This window comes from Polypterus senegalus, chromosome 2 (assembly GCF_016835505.1).
Source record: "Polypterus senegalus isolate Bchr_013 chromosome 2, ASM1683550v1, whole genome shotgun sequence".
In the NCBI taxonomy this organism is placed as follows: domain Eukaryota; kingdom Metazoa; phylum Chordata; class Cladistia; order Polypteriformes; family Polypteridae; genus Polypterus; species Polypterus senegalus.
In genome coordinates, this window is record NC_053155.1 from 112,628,114 (window position 1) to 112,655,730 (window position 27,617).

At 37.0% G+C, this 27,617-nt stretch overlaps 1 protein-coding gene across 20 annotated transcripts in view; it reads right to left on the bottom strand.

Moving 5' to 3' along the window:
* Window positions 1-27,617, bottom strand: part of dlg2 (discs, large homolog 2 (Drosophila)) — a 1,682,723-nt gene that overhangs the window by 1,006,366 nt on the left and 648,740 nt on the right. For 3 of the 20 annotated variants that reach the window (XM_039744376.1, XM_039744368.1, XM_039744373.1), the window contains exon 1: window positions 25,905-26,647. The exons of the other annotated variants lie outside the window; for them this stretch is intronic. In XM_039744376.1, the coding sequence (XP_039600310.1) occupies window positions 25,905-25,946 (42 nt within the window). In that variant the 5' untranslated portion in view covers window positions 25,947-26,647. Of the gene's footprint in view, window positions 1-25,904; window positions 26,648-27,617 lie in introns of those variants that run through there. 20 annotated transcript variants of the gene reach the window in all.

Here is a 27,617-nt window from a genome sequence, read left to right on the forward strand (position 1 = left end):
AGTGGGAGGGAGGATGAGCATGGACAGAGACTGAGGAGGCAGAACAATGCTGCCTCATGGTAACTAGAATCCTGCTTTAGAATCCCACAATGGGACCTCTGTCCCTTGCCTGCAGTTTTTTCCTCTAATAAAATCCCCAAAGACATGCAAGTTGTGTTAACTGGAGAGTCCAAATTGGTGTGAGAGGGAGCACGGGCATGTGCATGAGTGAGCACTATGTTGTCCTTTCCAGGGATATTTCCTGCCTTGTGCCCTTTGATTTTGAGCTATGACTTTTCCTCAAAAGATTTCAGAATGAATGAAAAGGTTCTCATAAATGACTGTTTTTCTGTATATTAAGAGATGTTGAACAAGCACTCAACAAGTTCTCATCAGTAAAGGTTTTTTTCAGTTTCTCTTTCCTTACAACCCCAAGTAAACTATAAACCGTTATGTCGCCCTTTAAACCTCCGATTTTTTTATTTCTTTCCCCTGCCATGAGGAGCTCCCTTATCTGTGTTTCTTGTGAGCTCCACTTCCTGAGCTCATTTTAATAATTCAGAGGAAATGTATTATTGCACAATAAGTATTGACAAAGTACAGTTCAACTATGCAAGGGGTCTCCTGCAGATTAGACAGCAGCTGAATATGTGTGTGGAAAAATAAGTGCTGCAAGTTTAAATCATTTTAGAGAGCAACTGATAAGCATTTTCTCGTTGCTATGCATGCCTCCTCACTCCCAAAAAACATGCACAGTACAAACTGCATTCAAAGTCTCCTTCAGGCTTGTTCTAACACATCATATTATTTCACAAAGGCAGTGTGAGCTTAATTTTTCTCCAGGAACAAAGATGAAGAGCACTTGCTAGAGCTCAATGTGTGAGAGAAACAAAATCCAGAGGCAGGATTAAGCAATTGTTAGGTGTTTATAGGAAGAGACCTAATTAGGGTACATTTTGGAGGCAAGTGGGTCAGCCTAAAAAGCATAAAAAGCAACAACCCATACCAGGAAGGCACATAGAAAGTATAGGATTTTCTTTACTTATTTTTCTATAAAACATTCATACTTTTTGTCTTCCACAAACTCTTTCTTTAATTTGTTATTCTCGTATAACTAAGGGGCTTCACCCCCTGCTTGCTTTGCTCGCCAACCCCCGGGCCGGCACTACACACTAGCCACTTTGTGTTTCTGACGCACAAAGGTGTAAACAGTTGTAGATATTCTTTGGGATATTGTAAATTTATGTTTTCATCTTCCGCACGATCACCACCAACTGTTTCAGCATAGTTTATAGATACGCATTAACCAATTTGCCTTGTAACCGATCGGCAATTTCCACATTAGTTCGTTTGACTTCATTGTTTTTCAGTACTAGGATTGCCTGTGTACTCATTTCTTCGGTTGATAACCCTTTGAGATGAAATTCTTCAATAAGAATTGGACATAATAAACCTTCTTTATTTGGGATCTTAAAGTGAGGAAAACATAAAAAATTATAAGAGCTGAGAGAGCAGGAAGTGTGTCTGTCAAAAGAATTCATATGAATAACAGGTGAGAGGACCATGTGCGTGGTTGAATATGGTTGAGAGGATGGCGGGACTTGAAAAAATTCTCATGGCAAAAGTCTTGTCTCACGGGACTTGAAAAAATCTCTTGAAATTAGTCTTGTCTCATCTCAGGATTTTCTTTTATAATAGAGAGATACAGCATTTTTCATTTGTAGTGACTTTCCGCCATTCGTCGTGGATGTTACTTTGGGGAGTGTTCGCATTGATTACGGAACTAAATTAATATAGAAAATGATTGAGTATATACAGCACATAGAACTCAACCAGCAGCCTGTGTCTTTAGTCTTATTAATTTATTAAGCAAATAATTGATTTATTTTCCTATATTATCTTTAAGAATACCCTCCTAGCCCTTGTACTAAGGAATGTGACAATTCTTAACAAACAGCGACTTAACGGTCAATTTTCAAATGATCTCAGATAACATGTGTGAATAAATATACAGTAAATGAATGAAATTATTCAGCCTGTACCAAGGACTTAACAATACTGAAAAGTGAACTTTATTTTGTGAAAATTATAATAAAGAACTTTCTAAAGTGAAAATGACAAAAGGTGTCAAAATTGGGTACAACAGATAAATGGAAAATCCTAAATTTGTTAATTATTCCCATCTTTGGCTTTCTATTTTAAATCATCGTTTCTTCTACATGTATAACAATGGCTCCATAGTTCATTTTACCTGCAAGTTCCCATCAAACATGCCTCTCTTTGATTGTTAAAGAAAACACTCACCAGTTAACAGCAACACAATATTTTCCGGCATTGGTGGCCCAGCTGGTTTTGAATTTTTAACCAATTTATTTGCTGTTTTTTTCTGTTTTTGCAGCTTTTGTATTTTTCCTGCTTATGCACAACAACTGTAGCTAAATCCAATGTCTTATGAAATCAGTACCACACAGTGTTTATATAAAGTAATATCTTTGAACTTCTGACACACTGCTTGTAGAACTCAGCCCAATTAAATAAAGCCCCGATGCACAAGACATAGGTTTGACTGACAGTATTCATTACTGATTCTGATTCAGTCCCCTCCAAAAATAGGATGTGTAGAAAAACTGGATCTCCTGGAGAATAGTGCTGCTGACATACCTAATCATGTCCTTAACGGTAGCTCCGTGAAGTAAAAGCAATGGTGAGAAACACAGAAAATGAGAATTACTAACTGATGTGTAGTTTGAGGATGGCCAAATATTCAGTCTCAAGTGCAATAATGGATCATTGAGTAATAAAAATGGGAGATATAGGGTAAGAGAAGTGCTTATTGAAAGGACCTGTCAATTAGTAAAAAATCAATTCTTGAGGTCCGTGAGAGTGGCATACAGAGAGAAGAATGAAGGTCATATTGAGTGCTAAACAGCTTCTCTAATTAAGTGAATGCAAGCACACAAAACAAGGTTTTCTGTCATTAATTAGCACATATTGCATTAACCACACAGTTCCTCACTTAGAGACAAGACTGTACATCTTTAGAAATAATAGTCCTCGAACATGAATGACGCATGATTCCTTTGCTGCATAAACTCTTAAAGATTCACAAGTTCCTTTTATTTAAAAAAAATATCTACTCTTACTTGATAAAAAATCGATACTAATAAAATGACAGCTTCAAATAAAGTATGTTACCCAAGAAATGTTCCTACAGGTAAGATGCACAAACACTGAAAAATGGTCAGCACTTTTTAGCAATATTAATAAATAAATTACCTGAACTTGATATAGATGGCAGGGTCTGAACTAAAGCAGAGCCAGTGATCAATCTTTGTTGACTTAACCATAAGGCGACCAAATGCATCAAAAACAAGGAACAATAAATAAAGGTTATACAAACATCAATTGAAAATCTCAAGAGGAACCTGATGTCCTAAATTTGACAAGTGACATACGTCCAATAATATGGTACTTAAAAGACATGCAAATCCACTAAATAATATGTAAGTGGTCTGTGAGGAATCCTGATATAACTCTTGACAGGAAAATACAGCTGCCAAAAAGAGGTATTTACATTCAATCAAAATTAAACAGCTGGCAACACAAAAGTAAAAAAAAAAAAAATTAGAAGTTGGCAAAGATATTTCCAGTTCAACATTTTCCTTATTAAGCTAGATTAACAGCAGAAACTTAAAAAAATGGCGATAATGGCATAGAGGCACATCATTTTCAAAGTAGTACCTGGGTAGCCATTGACCTCTTTACACTAGTTGTCGGTGAGAACGAAATGTCGGCGTCATCATAGCTCTCACGGTTAAAAGTTACTAATCCTAATGCTAGCTAAATGAAGCACACAGAATGGTAATTATATATGCTGCACAAACCTTATTTCAATCATTTTATAAAATGGGATTTCATGTCTTGCATACTGATTGTAGTTTGTTTTACCTACTTGAATTTGTATTAGTGCTTAGTGCCACTTAAATTCATAAATTAGCATTAATGTTGATGAGAGCCTCCCACCACCTTCATGTCTCTAGCCAAGTTACTGTTTAAGCAATATGTACATACAGAATATGCAAAAATAAGGCAAAATACTTTAACGGATTATAATATTTTTAGAAAAGTCTTCTGATTTTACAGTTGCGCTTTTTAGTATCTATGCAAATCAATACAGACTATTCATATAAAGAGATAGCATCAGGTCATATTCTATTTCCATTATTGTATCACAAGGAGCCAAACTCTACGCCAGCGCAATAATTTAAATTAACTTTTTCATTTAAGTGAATGTAGTTTTAAATATTGGTAAATGCAGCTATACAGAGGTCTGTGCAGGGCTGATATTTTAAACCCACACCCACCCACTCATTTGTCACACTCCCGCCAGCACCCTAGCAGTTTTCTCCCGCTCCGGCTCGCAGAAACACATTGATTCCATTAAGGAAAAAACTCATGTATGATTGATAAGCCTGTTTAACATGATCATGTATAAAAATGTGGCTGAAGCTTTCCCCCTTTTTGGCCAAGTTGTCCTTTACACTTTTTTTTTCCAACAATTCTTCATTATCAGTATTTATTACAGATCTTCAGATAGGACTTCTGAGCACAAGTTAACACATCTTTTTCATAGAAAAGAACAAAATAAAAAGAGCACTGTAAGTAATGTGTCTTGCGAGAGCTTTGTAAGCAGGCAACCACTTATTATTCCATATGGAGATAAAGTATAAGCTATGTTACACTAAAATGTGGAGCGGACATGGAAGGTAGGTGCTGTTTACGTACAAGTCGCACATATAGATTTGGCTTAAAACATAACCTTTTCTAGTCGGCATATTACTATTAACAAACACTCCACAGCTCATAATACTTTTTGCTTATTGATACAAGCACACTGCAACCTAGCAGAGCACTGTGAATGTATAGACATCTCCTCATCTACTCACTAGTTCTGTGAGGAAAGAGGGAGCAACTAGCAGTGAACTTCACTGCACTCTTTGATTTTAGTGCAATTGCATTAATGCGCGATTATTACAAGTTATTACAAATCTCTTTTTTTTCCTGTTCTTTTGCAATCCTCTTAAATAAAAGATACAGAAACAGAAGCTTTGGGTTCCTTTGAATGTTATGTGCTTTTATTGATTACATCCTATCATTTTGTCTTTACTTAAAAAGAAGTTGATGTAAGAAATGTTCCTACTTTGTAAAACATTCGGATAGGAGTTGTTGCTGAACTGTATGTTGACGAGGTTTTTAAGACGCCATAATATCTCATTCGAAATTAGTTGTTGCATCTTTAAACAGTTGCTTTTTTTTTACTAAATAAAGACAAATTGACAGGATATGAACAGAAGCAAACATACATTGTGTTCCTATGCGAGTATCTTTTTGTTGATGCGGCCAATCAACAAATTGTTGCAACACTGAATTCTGTTTATTGAAATTAGAGTTCCATCTTGTCTCCACAGACTGTTTGAGTGACCTTGTCAGTATGGCTTGCTGTCCAATATGTTTGAAATACCTGATTAACTTTTTTATACTAGCCACAAACTGTTCAACTTTGGGTGCTTTAATAATAATTCGTTATATTTATATAGTGCTTTTCTCACTATTCAAAGCACTTTCCACGCAGGGAGGACCCAGAATATGAACCCATGATCTCCTTACTGCCAGGCAGCAGCGCTACCACTCTCCATTACTGCTTGTGAAAACCATCCATCCATCCATCCATTATCCAACTATATCCTAACAACAGGGTCACGGAGCCTGCTGGAGCCAATCCCAGCCAACACAGGGCGCAAGGCAGGAAACAAACTCCAGGCAGGGCGCTAGCCCACCGCAGGGCGCGCACAGACACACACACCCATATCAAGCACACACTAGGGACAATTTAGGATCCTAGTGAAAAGCACTTGAGAGAATTGTGTTAAGTATGTGGGAACTACAATTTAATTTCTCCTTTGTAAGTAAGAGTCAATTCTGAAAACTCAAAGTTTTTCAAACAGTAAAGTACGAATGTTTTCAACCATTTTAATTGTGATTGCTTTAAAAACACCCTTGACACAAGATTATAGTTCTCTTTAATATAACAAATGGTAGCAGATATAAATGTGTTTTTCTTACAGTTTTTAGTCCAAATATCAGTTGTGACAGCACATCCATAATAATAGCAGTCTCTAGCATGTCACATACAATACTTTTTCTACTGTATGCCATGATACAGTCACCAGATGGGGCAGAATGTCATGAAGCTTCAGACTTGCTGCTGTATCAACTACTGACACGAGACACTGTGTCGTAAGGCGTTACATCTTTGCAAACAAAATCAACAAACTTATCCAGCATTTCATTTTTAGTGGTAGTTGTTACTTTTGACAGGTTTGGTGGTAAGAATGTCAAGTTAATTTTGTCCGTTCAATACTGCACACACATTGCACTTTAAACTTGAGGTGTCTGATTTGTGTCCATTGTATGTTGTCACATTTATCACAGCAAGCAAACAGCACTTGATTGCCATCGCCATCGATAACAATTGAAAATGTCGACTTCCCCTTACTGAGTTTTGCAGTCTTGTGCTCTCCTTTTTTAATGCTGCTTCCACTAAGGCTGTCTCCAGGCTCTTGGTAAGGCTGCACGTGAGATAGTATATGCATGCGTCCCAACTGCTTACGCAATAGTGATATGCAGTGAACAAACAAACTAGTTCTTTTGTACTTGTTGTGGTCTCTGAACAAACATTCTGGTTCATTGATGTTAAACAACAAATCTTTTTGAGGCATGTGCAGTTTGTGTTACATTTTGTATTGCATTCCGCAACCGTCCAGAGCTATCATCATAACTTCACTTAAATGGCTGCTGTCTTCAGGAAACAGCCTATTAGTAAACTGTTTTACCAAAAAGGCTATGACGATGACTAACTAATGATTGACTTGGTAGATGACACCAAGTACCTCCCATTGATTGGTTCACTCTGGCTGAGTGACAATGACTGTCTCAATACATTGACTGATTGAACGAACCAGTATGCCCCATACCGTTCTGAAGAAATTTTGCAAGTTTGGTTCACAAAGTGCAGACAAGAGACTCGCAGTACAGTACACTGAACTAGTTCGCCGAAAGAATCAGTTTGTGTACTGAACTGAGAATGAACTGCATGCAATTGAATCGCAGTTCAGTTCACTGATGGTATATGTATGGTAGACTGCATCAGAAAGGAGGGTTATAAAAGAAGGAAATCCAAAACTGAAAATATTTTTATTTAGTCATATTTCAATGTTCTCATGGTTTTTTTGAGATGTGTGCACTTTTCTAAGGTTCTGTTTGTACGATTGTTTTTTTTTCCATTTATTGTTGAAATTTTATTTATTGTCAAAATTCAATAAAGAGGATTATTATTGTTATTATTATTATATGTGAATTAATTATTTTTGCTTGCATTTTATACTGTTTATATTGTTTGGTGGTTAAAGTTGTTATACAGGTAAAATACTATTCTAGATTTTAAACTAGAATATAAGCTTGTTGTTGCTTTTGAAGTTCACAAATCAGTGATTCAAAGGTAAGAATCATTTAGGTAAACTGAACAAAATGAATCGAATCACTAAAAAGTGTCATTTTGCACATTACTACTAGGCAAATGAATATATTGTATATGTACAACATATATACAGTTGTGCTTGAAAGTTTGTGAACCCTTGAGCCACTTGTGGGACACAACGAAATTGCCCCCTCCAGCCTCTGTCCAGCTACCGCTTGCAGTGTCCCCAGGCCAAAGATGACGGAGCAGCAGTTACTGAGGTGCCTGTGTCGTGTCCCCCAGACAGATGAAGGACCAGCTGTGGCCCCATTCGTAAGTCGTATGTCGGATGTCTGTAATTTGGGGACTACCTGTAAATATATATTTACAGTTGTGCTGGAAAGTTTGTGAACCCTTTAGAATTTTCTATATTTCTGCATAAATATGACCTAAAACATCATCAGAGTTTCATTCAAGTCCTAAAAGTAGACAAAGAGAAACCAGTTAAACAAATAAGACAAAAATGTTATACTTGGTCATTTATTTATTGAGGAAAATGATTGAATATAACATATTTCTGAATGGCAAAAGTAAGTGAACCTCTACAATAAGTAGTTAGTTTGAAGATGAAATTAGAGTCAGGTGTTTTCAATCAATGGGATGACAAACAGGTGTGAGTGGGCACCCTGTGTAATTTAAAGAACAGGGATCTATCAAAGTCTGCTCTTCACAACACATGTCTGTGGAAGTGTATCATGGCATGAACATAGGAGATTTCTGATGAGCTCAGAAAAAGAGTTGCAACTTCTAAGCAACTGAAGGCCTCTCTCACATTGGCTAATGTTCAAGTTCATGAGTTCACATCAGTACTACTACTACTATGCAGTATGTAACATGACGAGTGTTCATCAATAGAACATTGAACAACAATGTGTGTGTGGCAGGGTTGCAAGGAGAAAGCCACTGCTCTCCAAAAAAAAATTGCTGCTCGTCTGCAGTTTGCTAAAGATCACGTGGACAAACCAGAAGGCTATTGGAAGAATGTTTTGTGGACGGATGAGACCAAAATAGAACTTCTTGGTTTAAATGAAAAGCGTTACGTTTGGAGAAAGGAAAACACTGCATTCCAGCATAAGAACTTATCCCATCTGTGAAACATGGTGGTGGTAGGATCATGGTTTGGGCCTGTTTTCCTGCATCTGGGCCAGGACAGCTTGCATTTATTGATGGAAAAATGAATTCTGAATCATATCAGAGAATTCTAAAGGAAAATGTCAGGGCATCTGTCCATGAACTGAATCTCAAGAGAAGGTGGGTCATGCAGCAAGACAACGACCCTAAGCACACAAGGTGTTCTACCAAAGAATGGTTAAAGAAGAATAAAGTTAATGTTTTGGAATGGCCAAGTCAAAGTCCTGACCTTAATCCAATTGAAATGTTGTGGAAGGACTTGAAGCAAGCAGTTAATGTGAGGAAACCCACCAACATCCCAGAGTTGAAGCTGTTCTGTACGGAGGAATGGGCTAAAATTCCTCCAAGCCGTTATGCAGGAATGATCAAAAGTTACCAGAAACGTTTAGTTGCAGTTATTGCTGCAAAAGGGGTCACACCAGATACTGAAAGGAAAGGTTCACATACTTTTGCCATTCACAAATATGTAATATTTGATCATTTTCCTTAATAAATATATCTATATATATATATATATACAGTATATACAGTATATACTGTATATATATATATATATATATATATATATATATATATATATATATATATATGTACTTTACTTTCTGTTTTAATTTTAATTTCCCAGACTTTAACTCCCGCCCACAATACTGAAAATCAGTCCTGCGTCACAAGCAATTGCAATGGGTCCAGCGAAAGTGCAGATCTCTAGAAGGGAGCCTGTCGGAGGGCCCATTACTACTCACTGGTTCATGAAGTTGTGTGAATTATCCATAAGCTTAGCAGTGAGTCAAAAGCATAGGATGACACCTTACATGTATGTACCACCATGGATATATTTAAAGGAGAAAATTAAAATAAAATCATAGGTGGGAGGGATTTTTTGAAGAATTGTCTGGTGATGGGAGAAGGAAGAGCTGTATCTATGAAAACACAGGTCACCATTATCATTTTAGATAAACCTAGTGTGGCTTGCAAGGTTATTTAAAACCAGAAGCCAAAAATTTTCAACCACATCTGTTTGATTAAAATTGTATTCATTTTGTGCATAATTTATGATCTAGCCAGTACTGAAATGTCCAAAGACAGAGGCAGCAAAACCATTTTTAATTAATTACTGCAAGATTAAAATATATTACACAGTATTCATCACAAGAAAATTACTCCCTCCAGCTCCCTAAGGAATTCACCCTCACCTTTTGTCATTATGCAGTTAGCACACTAGAATATTTAGCACCTGGATAAGTATGTGAAAGATGTGCAGCCCAAGGTAGCTATGTAACTTTTCTTGTAATCCTTAAATTATAAATGAATACTTGCTTGCTTGGCTTCTACATAGAGCATCAAATCACAAAAATGTGCAGGTAGGTGCAAGTCACAAAGCAAATCACAGAGTGCTTGATGGAAGTTACTAGAGTGCACACTTAGTTTAGTAACACAAGCAGAAAGAATGGCCCAAAAATCAACCTTTTTATTATTATAAGAAAGCATTTACTCAGCAACTTTTTAAGAAAATTCTGAAATATACAAATCTGATACTAAACACTGCCATGAAAGTGTGTTTGATAGGTGTATTCTGCACCTCTCCATTTCACATTCAGAATTTGCCTATACCAGGGGTTTTCAAACTCAGTCCTAGGGACTATTGTGGTGGTAGGTTTCTGTTCCAGCTAAATTCCTAATCAGTGACAACAACTGATTACACTCATCAAATTTAATTAGCTGGTATTTTATTTCCTCTTATTCTACATTCAGAAAAGCACAGCAGCATGATTTTATAATTTATAAGACATTTAGAAATATATCTATTTTTACTATAGATTTAAATACTTAACTCTCGTTTGTTGATTTCATTATATTTTGCCCTTTCTCTGTGCAGTTTGCTCCCTTCATTGTATCTTAATAATGACAAAACAAGTAGAGCAGACACCCAGGCAAACAACACTGAATCATGAAAGGCTGCAACTTCTTTAGCATCAGACCCACTAATTAGTAAATAATGGATTAATTAAACAGATCGCCTGGAAAAGTAGAATGAAACTCAAGATGAATCTACTGTTAAAAAGAAAAAACATAAATTATTCCCATATAACTGCTTAATACATTTTTTTAACAAGCGAATTTTCTAATTTCTATATTGTTCCAAAAAACACAGAATCTGGGAAATAACAGTTCACTTAATTAGCTCAGGAGTCCAATTAAAAACAGAAGTTGGTTAGAACAAAAACCAACAGCCACAGTGGGTCCCCAGGACCAACTCTGAGAACCCCTGGTTTAGGCCAAGCTTGAGAACATCTAAAAGGCCTCCTCTAGACCTGGCATTATCAGGAGCTTTCAGTGATCTGATCAACACTAAATATCACTTGTCCACAGTGAAAACCACTAATGGATTGGACTACATTCAGAGGTGGTATGAAACAGGCAGCATTTAACACATCTGCAAATGCAAATAACACATAACAACATTACAAGTAGAAGCTGAATTGAATATTCAGTTCTAGAAGGGGACATCAGATCAATGTACAAAGTGGAAAGGCATTTGAATGTCAGGTGTAAATGTAATGCAATAAATGTATCCAGTGTGGATGGGGGTGGTTCCCAGCCGGGATGCCCAAGAGGACCGGAGGAGGGCGAACGCCTCCTCCAGACCATGAAGGGGCGACCACCCTGGTAGCTTTGGGGACTACGGGAACACAGCTTAGAAGCTCAACCCCATAGGGGCATGTGGTCACCGCCAGGGGGCGCCCCAATGCCTGTGGAGCCCTGGCCCTCAGCACTTCTGCCACACCCAGAAGTGCTGGGGGGAAGAAGACCAGGCACACCCAGAGTGCTTCCGGGTGCGAAGCCGGTACTTCTGCCACACCAGGAAGGGAGCTAATCGAGAGGCACCTGAAGCATGTCCGGGTGAGCTTAAAAGGGGCCACCTCCCTCCATTCGATGGCTAGAGTCGAGAGAGTAGCAGGACAGAGTTCGAAGGAGAGGAGTGGAGGCGGACCTAAGGAGAAGGGCAGTGGGAGAAGAGGCATGGACTTGGGGGTAGAGTGGGTTGTGTGTGCTTTGGACATTGTAACTAGTGTAAATAAACATGTGGTGCTTGAAACTGTCCCCCACACCATATACAAATCGTATATTAAATGCGGGTATATAAGAGACCATAAAGATACAAATAGGAGTAATAATAACAATAGTAAAAACTTGCTTGCTCTTCTGTGCATTGCTTGAGTGACAATCACAAAGTTTAGTTCCTGGAAACCACCAACTTGTGGTTGTGGTTATAAGGTATAACATATAATTTGACAAAGGTGATGATGATTATTTGCACAGTGCAAAGATGTAAAATTAACCTTTTCTGCAGGTATGGCAAAGTCAGCATTCTACCAAAAAAAAAACTCAGGCAAGCATTGGGAAGGGAACTACTGAGTGAGATAAATTCAGTGTACTGTGAACAGTGCATTTGATTGTAACTTGACTGTAAAAATAATTTTATTCATTACATCTTAAAAGCGTGACATTGGCTAAACAGTAGCTACTGAATCAGAACCCAGCACATTTTGCACAGTGCTCAGCGCTCATGTGTAAATTTGGTAGCTTTTAGTATATGCAGCCCTAGCTCATATCTTTTTTTGAAATACAAATATAAAACACTTTGCATTTCATAATGCAATGAATATATAATACATCCATGTCTGTGTAGATTCATAATGCGGAGACTAAGAAAATATATTGTGTAATCTACGCTCATAAAATATAAAAGAAAGGTCTCAGACTGAAATGTGTGTTCTCAAATCTTTCCCGGATTTTAGTGTATTACAGTAACCAGGACCCAGGGAGCAACCTAAAACAGAAAAGCTACAATCCAGTAAGCACTTTAGCTATTAGGAGGCCTGCTGAGATCACAATGACATGCAGTTATGATTAATTTCTACTAGAGAAACTCACATTGCTGCACTAATGAACAACTCGGATTCATCCCATTAGAGCATAATGTGTTTCGAAGCCCAAATATGAACAGTAGAAATTTAGTTACATTTAAAGCAATTGTCCAATAATAAAAATAATTTATTGTCATTTACTTTTTCACTTATAAAAAATTAAATTAAGAAGGAAGGTTACATATGATGGAAAGCAAAATAATAGTAATCTTTTAAAATGCTTGTGTTTCACCATTTTATTATTAAAAATTGGTTATCCCAGGAATCTTAGTCAAATCTATGCCTACACCAAAATTTATTCTCATCTCGACGGGTAGAGGGGTCGGATTGATTGGCCCAGCACTGACACAGCTGTGGAATGGCCAATAGGGGGAGGTAGCTTGATGGCCAAGTTCTCCAGGACTCTGGACAATCCAAATCATAATATGTGATATCATCTACTGTTAAATTCTGCTCTGTACTTGTAATATTTTTATTTTACTATTATACAGTATTGAGGATTTGTTCTGTTCTGTGTATTGTATTGTATTGACCCCCTTCTTTTTGACACCCACTGCACGCCCAACCTACCTGGAAAGTCTCTCTTTGAACTGCCTTTCCCAAGGTTTCTTCCATTTTTCCCCCTACAAGGGTTTTTTTGGGAGTTTTTTCTTGTCTTCTTAGAGAGTCAAGGCTGGGGGGCTGTCAAGAGGCAGGGCCTGTTAAAGCTCATTGCGGCACTTCTTGTGTGATTTTGGGCTATACAAAAATAATTGTATTGTATTTATATTATATAGTAAAGAGGTTGGAACAAAAAAGTCTGGAGAAAGAAATAATAAATAAATTTACATTTTAATTAATATTATTTTATACCATGTTGAAAAATGTATTACAAATTTTTCTTATAATTAAGACACAACTACTACTTCCCTGTAACACTTTAACAAAAGTCTACTCTAAGATACTATATTTGGTGTTTTTCATTAACTAGCTTCATTTATTTATTTTACATACAGACAATAAAATCTTCAGTGACTGCCTACAAGTGTCATTATTGCTTTAATAAATAAATATAACTGTCCTTTTTTAATACAGTGAATAAATGATTGCATCTGTTCTGTAGTATGCTTATCCAGGTCACAGGATGTAAATCTGTATGGTAATACTAAATCCTACAATTAAGGAATTGTGCAAAGCAGTAACTAGCAATTTAAATTAAAAAATAATAAAAGCATTGCCAACATTTGATAAAACAGTTAGGATACAGTGGCAAAATCCCAAGTAATAAAACCTGAAAAATGCCTACATACATTTGCTTTAATTGATATACAGTACAGCGCTGATGCTACTACAAGCTACACAGTTAAATATTTAGTTGATTTCATGTTAAAGTGAGCCCACAGGAGAGTTTGAATTATTTATTTTTATTGAAGGTGATCAAAGAGTGAGGTTAACTGCAAGGACTGCAGATGTAATGTTAGACGTGTTAATGAAACATAAAGTGTACATCAGATCTCATGTCATCCCTGATTTTTTTTTTGATTTTATTATTATGTAATTGGCTCTTATGAGCCATTTTCAAAAAAGAAAATGTCACCTGGTATTGTTTCACAAAGAGTAAACAACTCTGCCAGATTCTATATCTCAAACTAGTAATGTAAATGAAGACAAATAGTAATTTAACAATAGCAGTGAATGCACTAACTCATGGAATATTATGTTATATTGCAATTTGCAAAGTTAAATAATGCTGCTTACAGTTATAACAAATAAATAAGCACAAGAAATGAGTACAAGATTAAGCGAAAACTGAATGCAATTTATTTGGCTATTCAACAGCTTTAACTCTTTTAAAATTATATAGGCTTATGATGCACCCGAAAGTCAAGTCAAACCAAACCGGAAAAATCAAGATATACATTAATATCAGAGAGAAAGTATAGTCAATTTTATGAACTGATGACGGTCATAGTTTAGCATCCTGAAGTGGCTAACACCCTTAGGAGAGTATAAACGAAAAACAACTTGTTCTTCTTTAATACGGAAAGATTTTTCAAGAAGAAAGATACACTTTCCACAACCGATTTACTAAATCTCCAGAAGAGTGGCTGCAAAGAGAGATAAAAGAATATTGATTTTTAAATTTGATTACTTCTTGACAATGGCCTTAACCATTCGCCTGTCAATGAAACCTTGCCCGTTAGGATTAAAGTGGTTTTAGACTTCTAAACATTACATCTGTACTCCTTTCCATGGATGAGAAAGAGATGACTGCATTTAAGGTTTGTTCCTTTTGCTGAATGTTTGACAGCTTGAGGTTATTGTAACTGCACTGATAAAAGGCAAATCCAAAGGACTGAGAAACTAGAATATAGATTCTTAAAGGGACATTTAAGAGCTAGCCCTTAGATGTCACCAGCAGTGTAAGAATGATAGAAAGAACATGAAAGGCCAAATGATTACACCAAAATAAAATTCAAAGTCTAAATTATGATCCTTTCCTGACTCCAATAACCTTTTAACTGTTTTGTGTTTTAGCCAGTCTTTAACAGCATCAGTATGATAGCATCATGCATCAAGCAACTGGCAGAACACGTGGAAATGGAAGGTGTCACTAACAACATCATGGATGTGGCCAAGAAAACAAAACCAAAAAATGATATTGTCGATTACAGGAACAAACTCAAAATGGTGCTGCAATTATATCAAAATGATAATAGTAAAAATCCATCCATCCATCCATTATCCAACTCGCTATATCCTAACTTCAGGGTCACGGGGATCTGCTAGAGCCAATCCAAAGCAACAGGGTGCAAGGCAGGAAACAAACCCCAGGCAGGGCACTAGCCCACCTCAGGGTGCACACACACGCACATGCTCACACACCAAGCACACACTAGGGACAATTTTGGATCACCAATGCACCTAGCCTGCATGTGTTTAGATTGTGGGAGGAAACCGGAGTACCCAGAGGAAACCCACAAAGACACAGGGAGAACATGCAAACTCCACGCAGGGAGGACCTAGGAAGCTAACCCGGGTCTCCTAACTGCGAGGCAGCAGAACTACCCACTGTGCCACTGTACCACCCTAATAGTAAAAATGAAAAACAAAAACAAAACTAACATTAAACAAGTTGCAAATAATATTGAAATTATTAACTGGTGTCCAAAGGTGATTTATAAGAGACCTGATAGAATGAGTAAACAAACCACATGTGAATTTTGGAATTGTGATGGATAACATCATGATGGTTCATGAATAGGCCAATGAGGAAAGGCAGAACATTAAGTGTATGATTCATCCCAAAACATACAAGTATCTCTTTCTTTCTGGATTCTTAGTGTTTACTATTACAGTATTTGCACTGTTTTATGATGGTGCTCATGTTGTATGGTGCTGTATGTAAGGACTGAATTTATAAATAGTTATTAGACCAAATGGTTTTCAGCTAGCATTTGTGGTTTTTGTTGCATTGAGATCATAAACAAATGCGACAAATTTGTTGCAACAGTGCAACAAATGTCACTGAACTATACTGTGTGACAAATAGTAAAACAGCCTTGGATCTGGTGTTGAGTAGTTATTATTATGACTATTTATAAGGTGGAATAATAAGAAGTTGGTATATTGTTACCAACTGTCTGAGGCTCACTCAGAGAAAACTATGAGAGCAATGATATTTAGATACAGCTTTTCAGAGGGGCTAGAAACTATAACTTCTGCACTGGGGACAGGACAGGAACCAGCCTTCATGTCGGTATGTACTTGCATGAATAAAAGTCATCTAGTATAAGAATATTATTCATATTTTATCTAAGTGTAACATCCACAGCTATTGTTTCTAGCAAATTTCAAGTTTTATATGTTACTGATATAATAATTTTAAAAATTACTTCAGTTGTGTTTGTTGGTTACACTAAGAAAATATACAAACATGAATATAAACAAAAAATTACATTCCTCCATTTCTTGCTTTTCAAGTTTTTACACATGTGCATATGGGAGACAACCTCATGGCTCATCTACTGGTAATTACACTCCGAGCTAAGGGGTGGCACTGTTGCTTAATGCCTTTTCAATTCCTCCTTCTGCAGAATGAATGACAGACATTCCATCTATGACGTCACTTTGTCTTCTGACATCCTGGTCTTTCTGTATTAAAGAACAACTGGTTCTGTCGCTATGTTGGTGCAGTTTGTTAAAGACTCCAGATGTCTCCACTATTATCGCATGCATTTTTCAAATAATCAACATCTCTCAATTATACAGGGTTAATCTAGGCGCCCCATCTCTTTATGGCTTGTTGTCTCCTTCATTTACAATGTGTTAAGTTTAAATGTATTGTCATGACTACATAATATCATGAAATTAAGTTACTTATCCAATTTATGTTTAGAGTGAACCAGAATCTATACCTGTACTAAATAAGACTCTTGATATTCTCAACGAACAACACAGACAGCGACCTGTATTTGGGTAATGGTCCCCAGAGGAAACCAACACAAACATTTCAAAGGAGGATGCTAACACCACATAGGAAGATTTCTGAAACTAAATATAAAATCGGCGGCACGGTGGCACAGTGGGTAGCGCTGCTGCCTCGCAGTTTGGAGACCTGAGTTATCTTCCTGGGTTCTCCCTGCATGGAGTTTGCATGTTCTCCCCGTGTCTACGTAGGTTTCCTCTGAGTACTCCAGTTTCCTCCCACAATCCAATGACATGCAGGCTAGGTGCATTGGCGATTCCAAATTGTTCCTAGTGTGTGCTTGATGTGTGGGTGTGTGTGTGTGTGCCCTGAGGTGGGCTGGCGCCCTGCACAGGGTTTGTTTCCTACCTTGCACCCTGTGTTGGCTGGGATTGGCTCCAGCAGACCCTTGTAACCCTGTAGTTAGGATATAGTGGGTTGGATAATGGATGGATGGAAAATATAAAATTACTCTGACACCAAAGTGCAATATTAATTAATAGCCTCTTCTATGAAACCGGAAAAACAAAGGCAAAACAGACAAAGAAACATCATCAATTACCTTCTTGTTAAAGCAATGTTGTGGGCCTGTGAAATTACTGCACAGTGGCAGCACAGATCTGAAATGTCACGATGGAGGCAGATCGGGTGACAGATTATAAAACTTCAATGCTCTCAGTAAAAGCTATCACTGTGCTGTTCTCATTCTATCAAGTTTTGCACAAGAAAAAGATGAATAAAAGAGCAGAATGCAAATTGATCTATATGTACAGTATATGCCTAAATGTCTTTGATAATTAGGAAAAATCTGCCATATAATGAAAATTAACACGTACATGGAGAGTCACGTGAGAGACTGCTCAAGATGTGGACTTTTACTATTCATGGATTTACAAGCTTTAGTTAGTTATCACACTCCACAAAGAAATAAACATACTTCATAACAAATAATATATTTTTATATGGTAGAAAGGAAAATAGTAATTTACTGTAAGTCATCACTTTGCAAACTATTTTTTGTTTACTAGCATTTGTCAGCTATATACTTAATAGATGTTTGCATTTTAAATGTATGCCTGAGTGCAGCAAGTATGTAGAGTAAGTGAAATAAACTTAAGTGAGTGACAAAACAAAGCCAATATCTGTTAAGACAAACGATTCTTTTTGGAGACAGGGAGAGACAAGGTGCCAGCTAAAGCCAACAGAGTGCTTAACTGATAAACTAATACGGATACAATGAAATCTGAATATTTCACATGGGAATGTCAAGAATATCATTACACACTTCTGGGGCTGACAAAAACCTAGTCTGAAGATGAAAAGCATTGTGTAGGAGTTGCTGTCTTAGTCACACACTCTAGATCAGAATTAAAGACAGAGGTTGTCCATCCCCTTTATGTAAAATCACCATAACATTTAGGAGATGTACTACTTGCTGATGAATATATTATTTTTGTTGGTAAAATATGAGGGTTTAATAAAATGAAAAACATTTGATGTAACAAAGTAAAACAGAAGGTTGCACTTTGCTTGTGCAGTATATTTAGCAGCTTATGTCAGAGTGTCAGTGCTTATAATTTTGCTTTCAGTTTACTGTGAAATCATATCTACCCATCCATTTCCTTTAAGCTACTTTTTCATTACAGAATTACAGGAAGGTAGTGCCTATTCATAAAATAATGAAGGAAGGTAGGAATCATCACTTGCCAGGAAGCCAATAAAACATCATTCACCTTCTTGTGCCAGGTCAGTATACAGTGATCAGTTAACCAAACCTTCATATTTTTCAGTTGTGGTAGGACACATGAGTAGATAGAAAAAAACAATTAGAAAAATACAAACAGACACTCAAATTGTGACTGAACAAGAAATCAAATCCTGCATGTTGTACACATCATGCAGTAGAACCAAACACTAAACTACTATACCCAACTGCATGCATATTAAAAAAAAATAAAAGACAGGTGTTCCATTTTTATTTAAACCACTAATTCTTAAGACTAAATTAACGCTAGTAAAAAAGTTCTCTTATATGTTGATCTGTCATGTTGTTTTACCCACTGCATGTATCAAACTGTTGATGAAAAATACATAACTATTTCTTTTCTTTTGGGTTGACAGGATAAAGGGGACTAAGAAAATTATGTCAAATTATATTAATCTTCCAAACTAATGTCTGTGGCACTTGCAAGGTAGTGTGCTAAATTTAATGTGATATTCATATTACATTTGAAGCTTAGTCTATATTACCACATATTTTCGACGGGGCAAAGTAACAGGAGAGGTAATTCTTGTGGTGTTGCTCCGGAATCATAATAATGTAAAATAAATAAATAAATATAAAGGATGAGATGTTAAATTAGCATAATAAAATACATGGTGGATGGATTCAAAGGAAGAACAAAAAGTACAAATGAAAAACAGAAAATAAAACAGTCCTGCTTGCATACTGGGCCTACTTGTGCAGGCTGCTGAACCCTTGTCTACCAGGTCGGGTAACTTGCTCACCTACTTGCCACTACAGTGCCATCAAAGCATTATTTCTTCTCATGGCCTCTCTCTCTCTGTAATATTTCAGCCCTCTTTTCATTCAGTCAGAGCCTTAATCTTAAATTTTCCTCCTTGGCTAGGCTGAAGTGAACCAGACTACAAGACACCAGGCTACAACTCCCCATAGTGGCCCTTGCTGTCCTTGTAACTTGGTAGACCTTGTAGAGATATGTTTCACAGTGGTTTTTAGTTTGTCTGTCTTAATATTTCAACATGGTTCTTCAACTTCTTGAATAATGGGCTGGAGAGTAAAGAGGCAGCACCTTTAATACAGTCACCCTTCTATTCATTCACTTTCCAACCTGCTTAATCTAATTCAGGGTCTCAAGGTCTAGTACCATCCCAGCAGCATGATTTGAAAGGCAACAAACAATCCTAAAAGGGCCAGTTCTCTTATTTCTATATTCTGATAAATATTTTAAGATGTGTAATAAACTGCAGAATGTCTTATCAGAATTTCTGAATTCTACCCACAATGCCTATTGAGATTTACAGTCACTGAAATTACTTTTAATTGAGATTACAACAAAAAGTGTGATTGCTGGTCATGCTGCATGCAATTAGTCATACACTCTCCTACAAAAACCAGGCAAGAAAAATAATACATCATTTATATTTTATTTCAGCAAAAAGAAATGTGCATTACAACAGAAGCAATAAAGAGATGAAAGAACAAAATACAGAAGTATAACTGAAAACCAGCTCTACCTCCCCTTCTAAAAATAAACATTTGGACAAGGCTTACAGGGTATGTTGTATCTTTATAGGGTGTCTGATCTACTAGTTCCACTTCAGCAGAATCTCTCTCCACCTCCTCCTCCCCCTCATCATCATCATCACTTCCTTCTTTCTATAGAGAGCATCAGTCATGCCAATCAGAAATCAGCCACCACCAGCTTATAACAGAAGTACAGGCTTTAAAGAATGTGACTCTGTTACAGTCTCATCTATCTATTTAAAACACTGTTATTCAAACTTACATAAAGAAGGTCTTCTTGATGTTTACTTTTAACCAGTCATCATGGTGGAGTGGTGGCTTTGAGGCTAGGGATCTGCACTGGCAATTGGAAGGTTGCTGGTTCGAATCCTGCAAATGCCAATAGGGACTCTGCTCTGTTGGGCCCTTAACCTGCAATTGTTGAGCGCTTTGAGTAGTGTGAAAAGCTCTATACAAATGCAAAGAATTATTATTATTATTTCCATAACTTTTGGTCCTGCAAGCTACAGGCTCAAAATTTCTGCATTTTTTTTTTTTACCTACAGAGTTAATAACCTGCTCTTCTCTTCGAACAACAGGTTGCACAACAACTCTTCCTACAAATCTATCATTTTCCCCATAGGTAAACTCCCTTTAGTCCCACATAATAAACACAACACTGGACTGGGCTAAGGTCATAGTCATCCTCATGTCCAGCATGACATCATCATGTTGAGCAACTTTATGCATTCTGTCATATCTCAATATTTCAAGAATGCTGAAAATGATCTTGCCAACTTCAGGTGTCTTATGGAAGAATCAAAACTGTCACCCTCAATAACTTAATAGCTAGGCCGAATCTGCAAAGTCACTGGCCATTCATTATAATCCTATTGTTACTACTGAGGTAGCATGAAGATTATTTTGGGACACCCAACTTTCAGAAACCAAGCTCTGTAGAAACACTATTTTTGATCTTTGGTGTATTGTCTAATACCATATACTTTGTATTATTTTTACACATTGTTAACTATCTTTAGCAAATGCTTTATCTTCAAATTTCACAGCAAAATGTTTAAAAGACTAACGGTTAAAAGAATTATACGTACCACAATTTAGCAGTATTTAGAGCATCACAGAGTACAATATTAAAATGGGAAAATGTGACAAATATTAACTGTAAAAGCAACTATAAAGATGTTCACCTAAAACTAATATGTACAGAGACAGTAATATATGACAGAGTCTGGGCAAGTGTAAATGTGCCGGGTGATTAACCAGCACCACATCCAACATAAACTCTTGATGCCTGCAAAGAAATAAAATCCTTGTAACCTTATAAGTTTGAAAATGGAAGGATGATTTATTTTTACTTTTTTTTCAATAATGAAAGCATTAAAGGTGAGATCACAGGGAACTTTTGGGCAACAAGTGGAGCCAACATAAATGAGATGGTGAAACGGCAAAAACACAGAGTAAGTCTTACTAAAATACACCAAATATGACCATAATCAGATTTCTATCTACTGTATCTATTTATCAAACTTGCTTAATTTAGTTATAGGGATGTTGATGGTTGAAGGCTACCCAGCAGCACTAGAAGAAAGTTATGAAATACCAAGGGCATGTTACCATTCCAACATAAGGTACTTTCACACACAAAAAATCACATGCATTCATTTCACATAACTGTTTTTCTCAACACATCCCATTTTCTGAACTCACCTAATGAAAATATGAGTCAGATGTAGTCAATGTATAACCATTAGGCACAACACAGGAACTAACCTTGGACGTATTACCACTCCACTGGAGGGCACACTCACACATGTCCATGCATCCATTTTCAGGTGTGATGCACCTATTGCATAACCCATGTCTGTCTGTCTGTCCGCATGAAACAACTCAGACCCCCATAGACCAATTTTGTTTAAATGTGGCATGCTTATTTTTCAAAGAAATTTTTTGAGACCATTCAGTTTTTGTTACAATGTCTTGAAGAGATCGCTCTGTGCAAAGTTTTCCAATTTCAAAATCTCCCATTGAAAAGCACTGGCAAATTTGTGGGTTCATCTAACTTAAAACAGAGGAATGTTCCATGTGTCTTCAGCTATGAATTAGTTTACTGTTACCTTGACAGTGGTTACACCAACTTTGTATATTTGCCTCTTTTTCACCTCTGATAAATGCAAACTATGTGTATGGGTAGGAAGTCACCGGTGTTCTAACGATTTGTACTGCCTTGTCAAAATATGCTACACATGCAAATATATACACAGCAATGGTTGCACAAACCAATCATGTTCAACTTACAATCACAACAATACTGAACAAAAAAACAGAGATTAAAATCAGAAAGGCATTGGATTAAAGCATTGGATACGTTTGCCAATGTCTTAATCGAAAAATAATAATGTTAGTATGGTCTATTTTAATTAATTTAATTTAATGTATTTAGTCAATTAACTTATTTATTGACTATTCTTTTAGAATAAATGTATACTGTGTGTATGCAGAACAACTTTGGGGTACATTTCGATAGGTTGCTTGATTCGAAAGAAGACCAGCACTGGCTGCTTGTGCACCCTACTCGTATGGCAATCCCCCATCTGCAAGCTGGAATGTGCATGTGCAGGGAAACATCTGCATAATCAAGATGCTTCTGCTTTATGAAGTTGTCCTAGCAGCTTGGGTGCAAACAGAACTGAACCAGTGCATCATGACCTCAGTCCACCAGAAGATTAAAGTTGTAACAGGCAAGTTAAGATGATTTTCCTAAACATAGAAAGTATAAAATACAGCCATGGAAAACAAAAGGTTATCTTGATATGAATTTAAGTAGACTGGGGCATGTAAGCTGCTGTGTACACAGCAAATAAACATTTACCTTACACTAATTCAACCTCACAGCTTATCTGCAGTTTATAATGATTTACTGTGGTGACCAGATGTTAAGGTGATACTGACAGCCCCAATTTTACACTATGTGCCCTGATAAATAACTGATATCAAAATGCCCATTGGATAAAACATTGCTATGCTGAAACAAGCACCCTCACAATATATTTAGAATATATTCACAATACTCTAATAGGAACCAAACTCCATAACCCCTACCCCCGAGTAACATACGAATAACAATGCATTCAAAACTCCGACTGGGAAAGCTTGAATAAGAACTAGTGTTCAATTTGAACAGATCTGTGAGTATGACTAACAAGTAGAAAAACAAACAGCACTGCCATTTATTTGTTTACACTTAAAACACTGTGTGGGCTCCTGTGCATTCTTTTTTGAAACTGTTTTTTCGTGCCTTGATCCCTCACTGAAGACGATGAGATAAAGTACCTTTTAAACAAATGAGGATGGCCTTTTAATTCATCGGCATACATGCTACACGTTTCCAGGTTTGGGACTTTAAAAATCTGGTAACTCTAAAATTTATCATCAGAGTGCCACATTCTTTTAATATCCATAATGGTCAGTGGCTGTAATAAAGTTGGCCTTTCACTTCTATTATTCCCTAACACTGGTCATAACTGAACAGCTTTGAAAGTACAATTTCATGAAAATTACTAGGCCAGACATGCTCAAGCACACAAGAAATTACAAAAGGGATTTATTTATTTAGGTTATGTTAACTGGCACTGGCAATTTGTCACTGTGTGTGAATATGGTGTGTGTGTGTATGTGAGTGAGAGTGATGTATTTGGTGGACTAGAAGCCTACCCAGAACTGTTTTCAGCCTTCTACTCAGTGCCAGTGAGATAGCCTCAGGCCCCCACAACCCAGAAATAGATTGAGAAAACTCTAGAACTGTCCTACTAAACTGCCACCACAATAGGACCAATGCTTTGTACAAACCTAACCATCAACAGAATCAATTAGTTATACTGGAATTTAAATATTCAGCAGGCATTCACAATGACAGATAAAAGTGTCAAATAATCTTTAAGGCTAAACTGCTTTTTACATGATAGTGTAATATACACGGCTGCTACTGTATGTGTAATGCCATTTAAAATTAGTGAGATAATTATTTACTTTTTTTGCAAAAGGTCTTATAAATGTTCTACACCTTTTTGAAAGACCCTATCAGTTGTAGCCCTAATGGTTTTTAAATGTTTTCTTACTAACAGTACAATAATAGAGCTTAGTCCTATTTGAAAGCAGATATTTGTTGGAACAGCTTTAGAAAAGTTGAATTAAAATATTATGCACAAATCCATATTAAAACCACCATATTTGTGCAATCTAAACTCTCTTGATATCCTCTGGAAAATGGGAACACCATGAAATGTGTGGTGTCTTGCTAAAATAATATTTTAAATGGACAATATTAAAAATAATAATAAAAAAAGAATCTGGCAAAATGGTAAACTTCAAATGCCACAAAAGAAAACCTAAAATCAGAATCAAAGCCAAAATGCCAAGAAACCCACCAAACCGTGCCTTGGCCATTCATAATCTGGCTGTAACTATTAACCCAGTAGGGCGTGAGGAGGAGGAGGAGGATGCCGAGATAGATTAATGCCGAGCCTCATAAAGTCACCAGTTGCTGCTGAGATCCCAGATGAGGAATATCAGATCGACGGGGAGGAGAGAACTGTGCCTGCCTGCAGTCGCTCACTTTTTTTTTTGATACTATAGGACCGTGAATTATTTCTTACTTTTTTCCCCAGCAGCGTAGCTCTCACGCGCGGAACTCCAACAGACATGCAGCACATTCGCTCAATCACGCGCACACCAATCAACGTGTATTAAATTTATATTAGGTTAAATTATATTAATCTAGCAATTTCCGAAGTCAATTATTATATTTTATTAAAATCCCTAAACGTCCACAAAAACATATAGTGTTGGAAACAAGACGCACGCTCAATTAATGCACATCAGTTGCCTTTATGTTCTAGCAACACACGCCAGCTGTCTGTGCCACAGCGTGGCGATTTTGTCTTAAGTACCGGTCAGTGCCCCCAGATCCATGGGGGATCGCGCGTGCAAGTTGTGCTGAAAAGTTGCGCGCGTGACCAGCTCGAATAAAACAGTCACCGCCGCTGTCATCTCAGTTAATCACTAACAAGGAGGCACTTGTCGTTGGTAAGCGGAGTCGACTGGATTTGCTTCTTAAAGAAAATGGGTACAAATATCCACACACACTATGATGCTGATCAAATTCCATTTGTTGAGAAAGACGACTCGTGGATCGATTTAAAAAGACGTGAAATATCGAGTGTCTGCACATTGAGATGATGGTTGTAGCTTTTAAAATATTACTGTTTTTTATCATTGGTTACTCAGTATCTATCTGTTTATCTATCCATCCGGCCTAACAGTATATAAAGTTGTGTCTGCATTATCCAACAATATATCATTCACCATGTGCTTATCTGTATGAAACAGCCAGAATCCCAACCACCTGTATTGCCTTTTTTCTTTTTTTCCCCATTCCAACGCGAGACGGACATTTCGCTTTCACATGCACATCACACATGCAGTTCACGCGTATATGTGTACTCATACAATAGGTATACAGTATGCTGACAGACGGACGGACGGACAGACGCGCGCGTGCACGTCTCGGTGTATCCTTACCTTCACATTAGTCCTCAATGCACAGTAACATGCAAAAAACATTGCAATAAGGAAGGCGCATAAGGACCCGTGTCGAGCTTCTTTGCAAAGCACAGATCACAAACACATCGCATCCCTGAGCATGTGCTTCCCAAAGGCAGAGAGAGGCAAGCCTTTCGCTTATGGTAGTTTTGTTATTGTATTGATCTCTGTTTTGGGTGACTTTTAGAAAGAGACATGGCTTGAAGGCAACGGGTGAGTGCTGCAGATCTCTTTATTGCTATATCGAGCATTTCACCTGACGGCTTCAATTGGCAGAGAATTCAGCAACCGGAGTGGAAGAGACGAAGACGGGCAGAGAGAGAGAAAAAAATCTGCTCAGCCCTTTGCTGTTGTCATTTCAACCGTAAAACAGGAGAGCGTTTCAGTGTAACTTGTTACTCTACATAATCACGTTGTTGGCGACTCAACAAATGATGAATACAACAGGGTAGGAATGTGTGGGAAAACCACCGGGATGCGTAGCCTTTTTTTAATGACGCTGAAGATCGAATAGTCCTTTATTAAAAAGCATGTGTTATATAATGTTATCAGTCTGAACCAAATGTAAGGCTGTAGGAGTGGTACCTCAACCTGACGCGCTCGAGCTCGGGGGCGTGTTATTTGAATATCTGCAGAAATTCCTCACGTTCCGTGCAGTTGAATGCAGATCGCATGCTTTTCGCATTATAAAAACATTATACATTGACAGACTTTGTCAGCGCACGAGCCTTTGCAATTAAATTTGTAAAACACTACTCACTCCTCTGTCACTCAGTCTTTAAATTATATAGCATCCTTCTTGATGCGTAGCATCTTCATATTTTTAGAACATTTAATACACTGTTGCGATTTTCTTGGCATGCGGTTTTGGGAATTAGTGTTTATTTTGGAATTGTATTATTTAAGGAGTACATTTATTAGTTCATATTTCTCGTGTTTCATTAGATGGATTATATACTTACAAAAAAGGCTCATTTAGAATTCTTTAGATATGACTAAGAGATGATAATCGTGATCGTGTACACGACTTGCACCCAATCTATCAAAGTATGAGACTGAACCCAGCCTTTTCTTCATGCTTAAATTAGGAATGTGTTCATAATGCAGAAATAAAGGCTACAGGTCATTAAGGAAGTATGGAGTTTACAGGTGCCAACAGTCGAGTGAACGCTGCACGTACACGTGAAGTAAAATACAAAGGAAAGCGCCGACTCAGGAGTCTTCTGTCAGCTGCATCCGGCATAGATACATCAAAGGGCATACAGTTACAGTCCATGTGGTTTAAGAGTACCCATCCTTGACAACGCAGATTCTATTTATTTTAGCAGCGACCTGAAAGGTGAAACCAGTAGGAAATACGTTCTTTTTAATTTTTTGCTTTATCTGAAGTATTCAGTTGGATATACATTAAGGTCATATATAACGTTTTATTTTAAAGTTTGGTATACTGATTGTGTATTGCAGGTGTTAAAGAAAACCAGTTTCCACCAAAAATCAAAAACTTTTACATGTTACAAATAATCTTATTCTACCAAAGAAGGTGGCTAGAGAAAAAGTCTAACTGAAATTAATATTTAAATAAATCAATAAACAAACTTCCTCAATAAACTGTGCAGCTTAGTGTTGGTAATAACTTAGTCCTGCTACATGTCTTATGATAGGAAAAAAAAAATAATTCAACCAGATTCACAG